The sequence below is a fragment of the Pecten maximus genome, chromosome 19 (assembly GCF_902652985.1).
Source record: "Pecten maximus chromosome 19, xPecMax1.1, whole genome shotgun sequence".
Taxonomy (NCBI): domain Eukaryota; kingdom Metazoa; phylum Mollusca; class Bivalvia; order Pectinida; family Pectinidae; genus Pecten; species Pecten maximus.
The window spans coordinates 14063321-14080060 of record NC_047033.1 but is presented as its reverse complement, the minus strand read 5'-3'; the positions used below and the strand labels follow the sequence as shown (position 1 = coordinate 14080060).

Here is a 16740-nt window from a genome sequence, read left to right as displayed (position 1 = left end):
ACAAACTTTAATTATCAAAATCCAAGATGGCTGCTTGTCGGCCATGTTGTTTTCCGATTGGTCTCAAAATGCAATATGCATAACTAAGTACCAAGGGGAGCCTACATATGAAATTTGAGAAAGATCCCTTCAGTACTTTCTCAGAAATAGCGATAACAAACTTCAATTGTCAAAATCCGAGATGGCTGCCTGTCGGCCATGTTGTTTTCCGATTGGTCTCAAAATGCAATATGCATAACTAGGCACCAAGGGGAACCCACATATGAAATTTGAGAAAGATCCCTTAAGTACTTTCGGAGGATTAGCGATAACAAGAATTGTTTACGGACGGATGGAATGACGGACGGAGGGAAGGACGGACGGACGGAGGGACGGACCACGGACCACGGACGCAGGGCGATTTGAATAGCCCACCATCTGATGATGGTGGGCTAAAAATGTAAATAATTACATGTGGCTAGAAAGGGATTATCAGAGATCCAAACAATTCAGGTATGTGATGCAGCATACTTTTATCAATATACCCTTGGTAAAGGACAAAGTCAACTGTTGTTATACTAGTAGCTGTAAATTGTTCATTCCACCACGAGAACCAATCACAAATAACTAGAACTGTCATTCTTAGAGTAAATAGTACTCCCTGCAGATGCTGTTTGCTTCCGCATTGTTGTCATGACAAGAAAGCCTATACAGTGATGTTTGGCATTCACAAATACCCTATACACTAAATTTGGTCAGAATGGGCCAAAAATTAAATTTCTACCAATCAAAGCTACTTTGTGCTTCAGATTAGTTGTCATGGTAACAAAACTCATACAGTGGTGTTAAACATCCCCTTATACCACTGTATAACTTATTTGGTTAAAATTGGCCAATATCAAAATTTTGACTAATCCAGGATTGCGTTGCCTTATAGTTTTCGAAACATCTAATATGTCAAACTATAGGCTTTGTTTAGTTACGCCATTTGACCAATGCTGAATAAAATTAGTCAAACGACTGATGAGTTATGGCCCTTTTTCGGGAAAACCTGAACATCGATCGACATGTGGTTCTTTATATTTGTGTGAAGTTTTATTGAAATTGGCTCACAAGTTTTGGAGTTCTCTGGACAGCATTTGCGAACAACAGACAGACAGGGTGATTCCAGTATACCCCCAACTTCAGGGGGTAGAGTTAATGAGATATCTACTGGCTCAATATTTTGGACATTATAACAGAGAACTAGATCTACAGGGCCTACCTTCTGGACAAGGGTAGGAGTTTGTGGCATTGACGCCATAGTATGCACTGGAGTTGTCGCCTGGTTCATCAGTTATAGCCAAGGCCAGACAGACAACGCCTGCACGGCAGTCTTGACAAACGGCCCGATTCGTGTCAGCACCAAATGTTCCTGGAGAACACGCTTCACAGGTGTCGAGGAAGGACTGACGTGGAGCTCCATCTTTTTCCTTGTAACCCAATGGGCATTTGATCGGTTCTATAGCACCTGGATAACAGAAGAGTTTGTTGTTGTATGTACGGAAATACAGGAATCAGTGCTTTTTGTCAATTTAACAGAGCTAACAGTATATCTAAAACCAAGTCTTATAATGAAAACATTGAAATAACTACTTGGATTATACTGCCTATTTCTAATTGAATCATTATGATATATATATCCTGTTATAACCATGTTACCATAATTAATTACAGATTTATCCCCCAACCATCCATTTGTGTACATTGTATGCGGCTATATATGACATAATTACTTGTAATATTTTTTCCAAAGTTGCAAAGAGTGAGCCTTAAAAAGTGGTCAAATTCAACTTTCTTACTTTTATTCTTGATGACAATGACCAACAAAATACCATCAGGTGTAGACCTTAATGTTATATTTAACAATATGGTGTGATAATGATTTAAATCTGTTGAGAGGTTTACAAGATATCATATACAAAACCTTTTCTTTTCAAAATTTTCAAGCATGACCTTTTGACCTTTTGACCTTGACTAATGACCACATATTGTTATCCTGTCATAGAAGCTTTACCAGCATGTGTCATTTAGTAGTGTTACTGTACCCCTAATGTTACTCTAAACACCACACACGTAATATAAACCCAAACTTACCAGCATCTGTCATGTTACAGTCATCTAGTTTCTCGCAATAATGACCCTGGGGGCAGACTATGGGTGTCGCTGACCCCTCGGGACAGTAATAGCCCGGGGGACAGGGGACTTGCGACATGGACCTGTTGCAGTAGTACCCTAAAACACAAATCATGTTCAAACATCTCAAATTACAGAGAAATAGTAATCCCCTTAATCATGCAGTGAATAGGTAAAAAAGATGGCATGTTTTCTGACAATGTACATGTATTACTTGTTTTGCGTAAACAGTAATGATATTTTTAGTGAGACACAAATTGTTTTGTCAAGCATATTTAAGAAAGAAGCAGTTAATTTGGTCTTTATTGACTGGTTCATATAAACTTAAATCATCACGGAAGAATTTATATTCTATTCATTAACACAAATGACCAAGAACTTTGACCTACAAAACCTTTTGAAAAACAATTCTATGTAAGTCAAAGAGTCATTTTGAGTAAATTTGGTTCACAGCAGGGATACTAGTTAGTTGTGCAGAAACAGCGGCTCAACAGATAACTAGAATTTGAATATCCATCATATCTCTATCAGGGCTATCTGATAAGAGGGAATTGCCAAATGGTACATTCAGAAAAAATGGATTATAAATGAAGATTTGAAGACTATTTCAGTTTTTATTCTCCAAGTAAAATGTGTCAACTCTCCAAACTAATGAGGATATCTTTGCATACTAGGAAAACACCTAGGAATATTTACACCAATCTGCAATAGAATTGTCGATAGAGTTTATTTATATTTTTATTTTTTTATCTTTTGACACAGACCTGCCTGACAGATGGTCTCATTGTGGGATCCTTCAGGACAGTAGTATCCGGTGGTACACTGGTTTCCTCCGTAACTCATACTGAAGTCTGGACACATGAAACCTGCTGGACATCTGGCACAATCGGCATCACTGCCTGCTGCTATCAAATCCCTGGGTGAAAATAGTTCAGATATATTTAAAGTCTGTGGTACAGTACTACATCAGTTGTAAAATAAGAATTCCACAACATAAATTCAAATTTTTTACAGCTTACATGAAAAGCAATTTACCATGCAGTTTCAGAAGAGAAATGCAGATTAGCTGTTCAGATTAAAAATTTTTCATCATTCTCATATGAATCTTAATATGTAGTGCTGAAGTATTGATAAGTCTGACCCCGAGTGCCCTAGGAATGGTACTGTCAAAGTAATGGTGCCACATTGACATGTGTAAGAGGTCGGAGGTTACTGTCAGAGTAGGAGTGCCACATATCTGTAAACACAACTTAAGTGCCTGTGGGTGGGGCTTATGGTCTAGCATTGCCATAAACTCACCTGTATGTGCCCGGGGGGCAGGGCTCCGGGGCTTTTGTAGCGTTGGTACAGAACCATCCTGTGGGACAAGGGTTCACTGTATAGTTAGCCATTCCTGTTGTATTACAGAAGTAACCTGCAGGACAAGGCAGGCAGTAGCTGGAATCGTCGGCACCTTGTACAGGATTATAGGTCGGCACCGGACAAGCTGCTACAGCCTTACTGACTTCACAGTAGAATCCAGCTGGACACGGTTCCGACACTGTTGAATTATCCGGACAGATAAATCCACCCGGGCAGACACCACACTCAGCAGCCGATGCAGCTCCTTCCCAGTTTATAAACCGTAGAGCGGGACAAGTTTGTACAGAGGTAGTTCCTGTAAAAACAATGGTAGGTCATTCAATGGTAGGACAGATCGCTAACTGGTAGGACAGGTCATTTAATGGTAGGACAGATGGTTTAAAGGTAGTACAGGTTGTTTAATGGTAGGACAGGTTGTTCAATTGTATGACAGATCGTTTAATGGTTGGACACTACTTATTCTTTAATGGTAGGGCATGTCGTTTAATGGTAGGACATGTCGTTAATGGTAGGACATGTCGTTTAATGGTAGGACATGTCGTCGTTTAATGGTAGGACAGGTCGTTCGATGGTAGGACAGGTCGTTCAATTGTATGACAGATCGTTTAATGGTAGGACAGATCGCTAATTGGTAAGACAGGTCATTTAATGGTAGGACAGATGGTTTAAAGGTAGTACAGGTTGTTTAATGGTAGGACAGGTTGTTCAATTGTATGACAGATCGTTTAATGGTTGGACACTACTTATTCTTTAATGGTAGGGCATGTCGTTTAATGGTAGGACATGTCGTTTAATGGTAGGACATGTCGTTTAATGGTGCATGTCGTTTAATGGTAGGGCATGTCGTTTAATGGTAGGACATGTCGTTTAATGGTAGGACAGGTCGTTCGATGGTAGGACAGGTCGTTCAATTGTATGACAGATCGTTTAATGGTAGGACAGATCGCTAATTGGTAAGACAGGTCATTTAATGGTAGGACAGGTCGTTCAATGGTAGGACAGGTCGTTTAATGGTAGGAGAGATCGTTTAATGGTAGGAGAGATCGTTTAACGGTAGAAGAGATCGTTTAATGGTAGGACAGGTTGTTTAATGGTAGGACAGGTCGTTTAATGGAAGGACAGGTCGTTTAATGGAAGGACAGGTCGTTTAATGGTTGGACAGATCGTTTAATGGTAACACTGTACATTTAAATTGATCTGTTTGTTTTGGTGCATTCAAATTTAAGATCATAACTGAATTAAAATATATTAATAGTGCAATAATGAATTTATACTGGAAAAATACACAGAGACTGTCATTAATGCAGTCGTATTTCAGAGGAATACTTTCAACTCAAAACTGCTGAAAACAAATTAATGCTAAATTACATACATGTACATTTACAGAATAAGGTCAACTTACAAACATAAATATAATTATTGAATTCTATTGTTTAGACTAACAAGGGTTCAGTGTGTATTTAGACATTCCTTAGCCATACAGGTACATACCTGCCGGGCAGTAGAATCCGTAAGTACAGTTCCCACCGAGTGGTCGGTTTTCATCTGGCGGATCAGGAACACTTTGACCTTTAATGCACAGATATCCTGCAGCACAATCCCCGGCGATACGGCCACCAACACAGTACTTTCCTGTAAATTTCAAGAGAAACAGAATCTTATAAAGTTGTCCGGTATTACAATGGCAGTTATAAAAGAAATTAATGTAGAATTCTTTGTACTCATAACTTCTCTGGAGGTTCACTTCAAAGCAATATCTGTCAGCAAACCACAGAGAATGGCTATAGTAACGTACAGTACCTATACCCCCACCCCTACCTTCTGACATCCAACACTTACCAGCTTTTAGCTATACCCCCACCCCTACCTTCTGACATCCAACACTTACCAGCTTTTAGCTATACCCCCACCCCTACCTTCTGACACCCAACACTTACCAGCTTTTAGCTATACCCCCACCCCTACCCTCTGACACCCAACACTTACCAGCTTTTAGCTATACCCCCACCCCTACCCTCTGACACCCAACACTTACCAGCTTTTAGCTATACCCCCACCCCTACCTTCTGACATCCAACACTTACCAGCTTTTAGCTATACTTCAACCCCTACCTTCTGACACCCAACACTTACCAGCTTTTAGCTATACCCCCACCACTACCTTCTGACATCCAACACTTACCAGCTTTTAGCTATACCTCAACCCCTACCTTCTGACACCCAACACTTACCAGCTTTTAGCTATACCTCAACCCTACCTTCTGACACCCAACACTTACCAGCTTTTAGCTATACCCTCACCCCTACCTTCTGACACCCAACACCTACCAGCTTTTAGCTATACCCCCACCCCTACCTTCTGACACCCAACACTTACCAACTTTTAGCTATACCCCCACCCCTACCTTCTGACACCCAACACTTACCAGCTTTTAGCTATACTCCCACCCCTACCCTCTGACACCCAACACTTACTAGCTTTTAGCTATACCTCAACCCCTACCTTCTGACACCCAACACTTACCAGCTTTTAGCTATACCCCCACCCCTACCTTCTGACACCCAACACTTACCAGCTTTTAGCTATACCTCACCCCTACCTTCTGACACCCAACACTTACTAGCTTTTAGCTATACCTCAACCCCTACCTTCTGACACCCAACACTTACCAGCTTTTAGCTATACCTCAACCCCTACCTTCTGACACCCAACACTTACCAGCTTTTAGCTATACCCCCACCCCTACCTTCTGACACCCAACACTTACCAGCTTTTAGCTATACCCCCACCCCTACCTTCTGACATCTAACACTTACCAGCTTTTAGCTATACCCCCACCCCTACCTTCTGACACCCAACACCTACCAGCACTTAGCTATACCCCACCCCTACCTTCTGACACCCAACACTTACCAGCTTTTAGCTATACCCCACCCCTACCTTCCTGGTGGCCAACACTTACCTGCTGTACATTCTTTGCAGTCCTCTGGTTGTTCCAATCCTGTGTCACTAGCATCAGTGTAAGTTCCATTTGGACATAAGAAGGGATCGGAAGTGCCATTGGGACAGTAGGAATAAGCTGGACAAGGCTCTGGAATACTGGTATTGCTCATACAGCTGAAGCCACTGGGGCAAGTTATACAGTCAAGCTGACCTGTATTAGGCTGGTAGGTACCTGTCAATCAAATATATACAGATATCATATGCTTGGTAAACAAGAATAGGTGGGTGGAAATTATTCCTATTTTTGACACTGTATTAATATTGGATTAAATAATTCTCATGACCCTGCGTTATTCATTACACATTCTAGTTCTCATGACCCTGTGTCAGAACCAGACACATTCTAGTTCTCATGACCCTGTGTTAGGACTGGACACATTCCAGTTTTAGGACCCTGTGTTAGGACTGGACACATTTCAGTTTCAGGACATTGTTCTCAGTCAATAACCATTTCAGTGTAAGGACCATATGCTAAGTTGATACACATTCTAGTTCTCATGACCCTGTGTTAGGACTGGACACATTCCAGTTTTAGGACCCTGTGTTAGGACTGGACACATTTCAGTTTTAGGACATTGTTCTCAGTCAATACCCACTTCAGTGTAAGGACCATATGCTAAGTTGATACACATTCTAGTTCTCATGACCCTGTGTTAGGACTGGACACATTCCAGTTTTAGGACCCTGTGTAAGGACTGGACACATTCCAGTTTTACGACCCTGTTCTCAAGTCGAAACCCATTTCAGTGTAAAGACCATATGCTAAGCTGATACACATTCTAGTTCTCATGACCCTGTGTTAGGACTGGACACATTCCAGTTTTAGGACCCTGTGTTAGGACTGGACACATTTCAGTTTTAGGACATTGTTCTCAGTCAATACCCATTTCAGTGTAAGGACCATATGCTAAGCTGATACACATTCCAGTTCTCATGACCCTGTGTTAACTCAATAGCCAAATTCCAGTTTTTAGGGCCCTGTGTTAGGACTGGACACATTTCAGTTTTAGGACATTGTTCTCAGTCAATACCCATTTCTGTGTAAGGACCACATGCTAAGTTGATACAAATTCCAGTTCTCATGACCCTGTGTTAACTCAATAGCCAAATTCCAGTTTTTAGGGCTTTGTGTGAAGTCAACAGACATGTCATTAGATATTTCAATTTTTAGACCCTGTATTATGTTGTACACTTTCCAGTTCTTATATGACCCTGTGTTGAGTCTTTACAAATTCCAATTTCTTGGACCCTGTCCTAAAATTGAATTAAAGGCAAGACACATTGTATTTCTTACCGACTCCACAAGGTTCTGGGTCAGCTGTTCCCATCGGACAGTAGTGTCCAGTTGGACATATGTAATCTGTAGGTGTTGCTGTGCTTATGTTGGCACTCTCTGGACAGAAGTATCGCTCCGCACACAAACCCGTAGGCATGGTTAGAGCCTCATTCTGACAGTAGTAGCCTCCGGAACACATCCAGCAGTCACTCAGAACACCACCACCTGACTGGTTACGGAACGTTCCACGTGGACACGGCTCAGCTGTTACACCACCTACACAGAAAATAAATATTGGATCACATTTCAGAGGCTGAAATATCATACTGATACTGCAACAAGCCCAGTTGGCTGACAGAAAACTTTAACTCAAAGTTGTGGGTATTATCAGGCATGGACCAACTGTCAAATGATGACAGTTATTCCCCTTGGAGAACCAAGAATCCTGTAAGGGCCTCGTGGGAACCTGAAAACTGTAATCAGTTACTCTAATTTTCCATTTTCCTTTACTTATCATGGAATTCCTGCCCATATTCATTTTTATACTGACTGAGAATCACCCATTGTTCATAGCCTGCAAGATTTCACCTACCGCTGGATCTATATCATGCTTCCTTTAAAATCCTCTGCCAAAAAAACTAGGACACTAATCTTGGAACGGCTAGCTGTTACTTTCAATGAGTTATCAAAAAATATTAGAGAAAATTATCAACCATTTTATTATTTCCAAGAAAATATCCCCTTTTTGCTTCAAACTTCTGATGAAATAACAAATAAATATTTCAATAATGGAGGAAACAATATTTTGCTGTAAATGGGAGATATCCCTCACCTTCTAAGCAGTAATGTCCAGCGGGACATGGCATATTCAGTCCATCATTAGGTGCCGCTTGGGTCGCGTTTTCAATGCAAAGATATCCGGCATAACAATCTCCTGCAGGACTACCAAGGCCTGTCGTGTTACAGAACTTTCCTGGTGGACAGCCCTGACAGTCCCAGGAATTCACCAGGCCTGTCAATGAGCTGTAGGACCCTGCAAAGGTAAATGTCAAAATGGAAGGTCAAAGTTGAAGGTCATAAGTTCAAGAGTTAAGGACATGGCATGATGATATGAGAATTCATTGATATACATGGACTATATCAATATATATATTTCTCGTGTATTTTGGAAGTTCAAATACTACTTATCATAATTGCGAACAGTAATAGTAATCTATATCATAGTAACATAGCCGTCTCAAAAGGTTCACAAGTTATTATCTGTGGTTATTTGGCCTTTAACAACCAGCCAATGTCTTTCGCAACTCCCTGGGGAGCATACCATCAGCAGCTGCCATTTCAGCCCTAACAGCTTACACACAACATTTCTTGCACTGCCTTACAACATACTCAATTTCATCTGAGTTCACTGGAACGCAACAGAGTACAGTATCTTTTTCAAGGATACAACGCAGCACCCTTGCTAGGACTTGTACTAGCTACCCAAAACAAAAGACATTACCTTTGGGACATGGCTGACCGTTGTCTGATGTTCCATTAGCACAGTAGTATCCTGCTGGACATATATCTGTGTAGTTCATACCCTGGTAGGGACATGTCCGGCCTTCAGGACATTCTCGACACAATTCTGAAACAGAAACATTTATCTGTGATACACAAAATAGCCCAAACAGAAAAAAAAAAAAAAAATCTCTTTCACTCCATCAGCGACTAAATTCATCCCCGAGCAAAGTGAGATGACAAAATCACAAGAGCTGCCGGTTCAAACAATGTGTAATGTCACCATTTATGCAAAATCTGATCCCCTTCAAACAAGGATGTTTCTGACCAAATTTGGTCAAAATCCAACAAGAACTTTGTGACTAGTAGAGATTTGAAGCAAATGTTGACGGACGACGGGCAAACGGACGATGCACCACGTCGTAAGCTCACCGGACCTTTGGTCCTGGTGAGCTAAAAAACAACATCCAATGTTGCTTCCATTTATTATCCTTTTTGATGTCAGGAAAACTTTTATAATTGTTTTTTCTTTTTTTAATTTGTTATCTGTTTTATAAAATAAAATGAAAATTCAATAAGTCGACAAAAAGGGAGGCGATAATACAAACCATGTTTTGTACTCGGGGCATATGTTCCGACCTCACACGGAGTTTCCTTGACGTCTCCTGACTGGCAATAGTGGCCAGCTGGACACTCGTATCCGATGATTCCATCTGTAGGGGTGGCAATGTTGGATCCATTCAAACAAATGTAGCCAGCATCACACGGAAGACTGTAGCCTGAGGAGAAATATGAAACAGATTATAGTCTACTTGTTTGATGAAGATCAAATCATACAATTTAAATGAAACAGATTATAGCCTTCTTGGTTGATGAAGATCAAATCATACAATTTAAATGAAACAGATTATAGTCTACTTGGTTGATGAAGATCAAATCATACAATTTAAATGAAACAGATTATCAAATGGCATACATATAGCTGGTAAATATTTTAAAATTATTATACACATTTATAAGATACTAAGATAGACAGTTGATGAAGACTATGACATACATATTTAAATGAACAGGTCTTCTCAGTTTGCAGAAGAGAAAAGCAATTACACACACTAAATGAAATAGACCATAATTTAATTATAAAACAAAGTTGAAAACCAATTTTAATGCACAGAGACAAATGAAATCAACTAAACAGTATCGAAGACTGTGGGAATAGCTTAAAAAAATAAAACTGAAATGTAGAAAGTAATTTTATATGAGGGAGTGGAGGATTATCTCCCTTGTTATGACTTCACTGCTATCATCACATCATGCAATAAATGTGTTTTGTGAAATTTGTTGAACCATCATTATCTACAGTGTGTGACAGTGACTGTGAACTTTGACCTATTATAGCAAGTCTAGACAATGAACTTTGACCTACAGTATAACAAGTCTGTGAATTTGACATGGTATAGAAAGCTTTGACAGTGAACTTTTTACCTATATATACAGCATGCATGTCATCAGCATGTATACAGAATTTGATCGAAGCAACAATGATAAACAAAATACACAACATTGATTTTAATGAAAAAAAGGTGTCATAATTAACAGTAATATTACTGAATGTCAATTAACCACAATTTCTTCTGTTCATGGATATTTAGGCCAGCTATGATACACAGCTATTGTGTTGGTCAACATTATAAAGAAAAACTAATTATTTTAACCACTTCCTTTATATTGCTTACTGAGGAATCAGTAACGCGCCCCAAAAACATTTACTCATCAGTGATTGCATTATATGTTAACCATTACAAAAATTCATAGTTTCAAAAATTTCATATCTTTATCTAAATCCTTGATTAATTTCTTATTTAAATCAGAATGACATGATATAAATCATTACTATGAACCCTACACAGACTTACACCTGTCAAGGGGTTAAAACAGGAAAACTTATTTTCAGTTCGGAAAGCTAATTCACAAACTAGAGATTGCAAAATTTTCCTTTTGGAAAAGTTCTAAGCTTACACGGTAGTTACTCATAATTTGTTCTAAAAAAAAAAAATTCTTTGCCACAAACATGCCAAAAAAAAAATTGCATAAATCAAAAGCAGTATATACGGACATGATACACAAAAACATTCACAATAAAATATGTGGTGAGAGGATGCACCACCTACCGGTAACTACTTGACCTGAAATGAAGACAATTGGCTTAATGTATCTCCTCCCATAGGTCCATGGCCCTGCATGGGCCTGTATGTAGATTCATCATTAAATCTTTATGAAATTTGTTTTGAATTAAGATTTTAATAAATTAAGTAAAATTATTTTTTGGTAATCAAACTTAAACAGCAATAGATAAAACCAAAATGATACGGTGTAATCAAAACTTTTAAGAAATAATCTTGTTCTAAATAGAACAGAGGCAACAATGTTTTAAACTCACACATTTTGACCTGCAGCATATATCTCGCAACAAATAATTCAATATTTTCAAACAGATCCATACCAATTTAGCATTATCTGCTATTTCCAAACCTTAATCACTATAGCACAAACAAGAAGACTTTTTCAGCTGCTGCATCCAAACTTTATCATCTTTATCCCAACTTACCGTTTTTGGAGCTGTCAGGTGTACAATAGTTTCCGGGCTTGCAGGACTCGCAGTCTGTAAGATGCATGTTTCCTGTGCTGGATGCGATAGTTCCGTCGGGACAGGGAGTAGGCTGGTAGCTTCCTTGAGGGCAGTAACTTCCTATGGGGCACAAGCCTTCAGCTGGTGTAGGCTCGGTCGTACTTCCGTTACAGTAGTACCTATATACACACACCAAATTTCTTATCTTATCTTACCATACTTATCTTCAACTACCCCTCATTGTAGAAAGTTTAGTATTAAAATTTGGTGAGGGCTTATTTGTGAGCTTGTCAGCTGAAAAGCTGCAAGGCCATAATAGCCGACTTAAACCTGTTAAATAAATTATTTATGAGCTGCTTTCACATTTACTATGATAGATGTTTCTGCAAAAATAAAGAAGAGAGCTTACTTGTGGATAAATACAGTAATTAAATGATATAACTTTTAGAAATCTTTTGAAGGAACTTTCCAACAAAGAACCATTTTCTGATCAATAATGACGTTTCAGCTAACAGGGATTCAAGAGGACAGTTAAGCAATCATGAATACAGTTACCCTGTAGGTGGTAAGAAGGCTGTTTATCTACGATGAGAAATGATGACTCACATTTCAAGATACCCAGTATTTGTTTTTTGTGAAACAGTCACCCTATTGGTCAGCTAACCCTGTGTTTTACCTACCCTGTAAAACAGTCACTCTATTGGTCAGCTAACCCTGTGTTTTACCTACCCTGCAAAACAGTCACCCTATTGGTCAGCTAACCCTGTGTTTTACCTACCCTGTAAAACAGTCACCCTATTGGTCAGCTAACCCTGTGTTTTACCTACCCTGCAAAACAGTCACCCTCTGGGTCTGGCAGCCCTGTGGACTGGCAGTATTTTCCAGGTGGACAGGCCTGACAGTCAGCTTCAACAGTCAATCCTGTGCGGTTATTGTAGGTGCCAGCTGTACAGGGGAACTGGCTGGACAGATTGGTCATGGCTGGACAGTAGAATCCCTGAGGACAGCTGTTATTGGTCAGCTCGCCCACTGCCTGGACACTGCTGTCACAGAAGTAGCCTACAAGGATATTATTCAAAGGTCACAGGTTAAATTTGAGCTATTTTAATATCAAAGATTAAATTTTAATCAAAATTCAAAGGTGAATTTTGTATTAATACTGAACACATTCACCAAGCAGGTAAGTCAATTGTAATCCAAGCAGGTAAGTCAATTGTTAAAATTTAGATTTCTCCCACCTTGACCTTCTGTACATACCTGCTGGACACTGCTTACAGGAGGACTGTTGGTATTCATTTTGATACTCTCCACTGGCACAGCGGTAGGGCGTGCCAGTGCCCACAGTACAGTAATGGCCAGGGATACAACGGTAGTCATAGGGATCTGGCACACTTTGACCTCCGGGGCAGTAATAACCTGATGATAGTCAAGGTCATTATGTGTATAAGGTTCAGGCCAAGGTCATATGTTACACATTCAGAACAGATATTACAAGGGTATCAACGAGACAATTTACATGAAAGACATGGTGGTATGGAAATATGATCAGAAATCATGACATCAATTTAAAAAAAAAAAAAATTATGATGATGAGTATTATTTCTAAATTAGGGACTCTGAATTGTTTTGGATGGACACTATCACGGAGCCCTACGTACCTGCGTCGCATTGTCCGGTGGTGGCACTGAGACCCGTCCCATTACAGTAGTAACCGGGATCACATTCTGTACACTCTCCTTCACTCTGCAGTCCTGTTGTAGGTGCATATGTTCCATTTCTACAGGCGTTTGGAAGATCTGTGCCAATTGTACAGTAGTGTCCGACTGGGCAGACTATTTCTCGTGCTGATGAGGCACCGCCTGGGCAGTAATATCCACCATCACAGTCACCGGTGGGCAGAGCAAGGCCAGTAGTCTGACAGTATTTCCCTGGTGTACAATTCTGCATGGCATAAGATCCCTCTGGACAGAAGAATCCAACCTGGCATTCCCCACCATTGGAGGATGGCTGAAAGTAAACATGTCAAATCTTTGATTCAGTATCATACATTATCATTCTCAAAGCTTTTGTTTTCATTTGTAAAGATAATTTTTTCAGCGAGGGCCAATATGATTGATGACAAGATGACAATGAGTGAATATTTAGACTTTAGTCACAGTTATCTCCCTTACACAGAAAATATCAGTCAGTTATCTCTCTTACAAAGAGGTATAATAAAGTAAACCCAGGTCTCAATATCAGTCAGTTATCTCCCTTACAAAGAGGTATAATATTGTAAACTCAGGTCTCAATATCAGTCAGTTATCTCCCTTACAAAGAGGTATAATAATGTAAACCCAGGTCTCAATATCAGTCAGTTATCTCCCTTACAAAGAGGTATAATAATGTAAACCCAGGTATCAATATCAGTCAGTTATCTCCCTTACAAAGAGGTATAATAATGTAAACCCAGGTATCAATATCAGTCGGTTATCTCCCTTACAAAGAGGTATAATATTGTAAACCCAGGTCTCAATATCAGTCGGTTATCTCCCTTACAAAGAGGTATAATAATGTAAACCCAGGTCTCAATATCAGTCAGTTATCTCCCTTACAAAGAGGTATAATAATGTAAATCCAGGTCTCAATATCAGTCAGTTATCTCCCTTACAAAGAGGTATAATATTGTAAATCCAGGTCTCAATATCAGTCAGTTATCTCCCTTACAAAGAGGTATAATAATGTAAGCCCAGGGTCTCAATATCAGTCAGTTATCTCCCTTACAAGAGGTATAATAATGTAAACCCAGGGTCTCAATATCAGTCAGTTATCTCCCTTACAAAGAGGTATAATAATGTAAACCCAGGTCTCAATATCAGTCAGTTATCTCCCTTACAAAGAGGTATAATAATGTAAACCCAGGTCTCAATATCAGTCAGTTATCTCCCTTACAAAGAGGTATAATAATGTAAACCCAGGGTCTCAATATCAGTCAGTTATCTCCCTTACAAAGAGGCATAATAATGTAAACCCAGGTCTCAATATCAGTCAGTTATCTCCCTTACAAAAAGGTATAATATTGTAAACCCAGGTCGCAATATCAGTCAGTTATCTCCCTTACCTGAGCCTCATGAGAGCCGTTTGTGCAATACCATCCAGCTGAACAATTTCCTGTGGGGTAGGCATTGCCGTCTCCCTGGCAGTACATTCCCGGAGTACAAGGCACGCAGGAATCAATGGTCTGCTGTGTGGTCAGATTATTGTAAGTTCCAGGTGGACATGGTAACATGGTGGGGTCAGTTGTGTTTAGACCACAGTAATGGCCTCCTGGACACACATTAGGAGTGTAATCAGACGTGTTGGCGTAACAATAATAGCCCTCTGGACAATTCTTACAATTGATCTGATTGGTTAGATCTTGGTATGAGCCGGCTGGACAGCCAATGGGATTGTCTGTTCCTGCCGGACAGTAGTGACCAGTTGGACATTCATGGCCGACAATTGGATGAACAGTGCCAGTCGGACACTGGGTGTCATTAAGCATGAGAGGGTTGGCACGGTCACATCCAGAGGAACAGTAGTAGCCGCCCATAGAGAGACCTGTTGGGGCTGTTAGGTTGGTTCCTACAGAAAAAATAGGTTATTGTTACATCAGGTCAATATTTACACTACAGTAGGATCTCTTATAACTCCGCAATTTCTAAAAGACAACTTACTACAGGAAAAACCTGGCTATACTTATACCTGAGTCAGTAAATATCCCACCTTAAGATATGATTTTCATTAAAAAAAATTTAAATGCTTATGGAACTGACAAATTTAAGTAATCCTGAAGGCTCATATTCACAAAGCTATTCCTTAAGACTGTCAAATAATGAAATTGTAATTCAGCTTCAACAAGAAATCTGGCCAACTACAACTACACCGAATCTGAATTGGAAATAAGAAAATCTCATTAACTGGGGACATGATTCAGTGTCATGTTTAATTTATCAAAATTGAATACTTTTATTTAAAAATAAACAAAAATACTGGGTATTGATAAAGCAATACATGTCCCCTACCAGCCCTCGTTAAAATTAGCAACAATGACCTTGGCTTTGACTAAAAACTTCTAAAACTCAAACTTGTCCAAGATATTATGGTCCTTTATCAATGTGTGAAGTTTTATCAATATCACTCAAGGAACGAAGCCGCTGAGTGTTTCCAAACTTTGGCATTACATACATATATGTATGTGCAAGACAGATAGAAAGGAAATGTTTAGTCCCCCCACCAGGGGACTAATAAAATATGAAGCAAACCTTGACAGAATTGTCCACTTGTGCATGGCGTACAATCCTCTGCCTTCTGTAATCCAGTAACATTGCTAAAGGTTCCAGCTGGACAGGGTTGCCAGTCGTGTCCGGTCCCGTTAGGACAGAAGAATCCCTCGGGACATGCTGTCTTGGCAGTAGATGCTATGCCAGGAATCACGTGTTCAGGAACACAATAATACCCTACAAAATGGAGATTTTTTAAATATGACTGTCCTACAAAATGGAGATTTTTAAATATGACTGTCCTAAGATATATCTTTTTGTCCTGGTTAATTTTACAATTTTATGAGAAAATCATGATCATATTTCTGACATACTTTCAGAAAATGGTAATGATGTTGTTAACATACCTATCATTTCCTGCTCAAATCATGAAAGGTGATGGATCAATTGATATTTTTTTAATTTCCAATTTTAGAATTTCAAAAAGACAAAAAGTTTTATCGCAAATATTCAGTTATTTTTGCTAAATGTTCTCTAAGCTAAAAGAAGATAATTTGCTATATACACCTCTAAT

General features: G+C 39.5%; 1 protein-coding gene across 1 annotated transcript in view; it reads right to left on the bottom strand.

Moving 5' to 3' along the window:
- Positions 1 to 16740, bottom strand: part of LOC117317428 — a 141569-nt gene that overhangs the window by 38456 nt on the left and 86373 nt on the right. The window contains 13 exon segments of the mRNA XM_033872237.1: positions 3454 to 3811; positions 5008 to 5148; positions 6480 to 6692; positions 7815 to 8072; positions 8629 to 8829; positions 9298 to 9423; positions 9905 to 10075; positions 11905 to 12104; positions 12753 to 12984; positions 13183 to 13341; positions 13584 to 13932; positions 15026 to 15528; positions 16209 to 16403. Coding sequence (XP_033728128.1) covers positions 3454 to 3811; positions 5008 to 5148; positions 6480 to 6692; positions 7815 to 8072; positions 8629 to 8829; positions 9298 to 9423; positions 9905 to 10075; positions 11905 to 12104; positions 12753 to 12984; positions 13183 to 13341; positions 13584 to 13932; positions 15026 to 15528; positions 16209 to 16403 — 3106 coding nt within the window.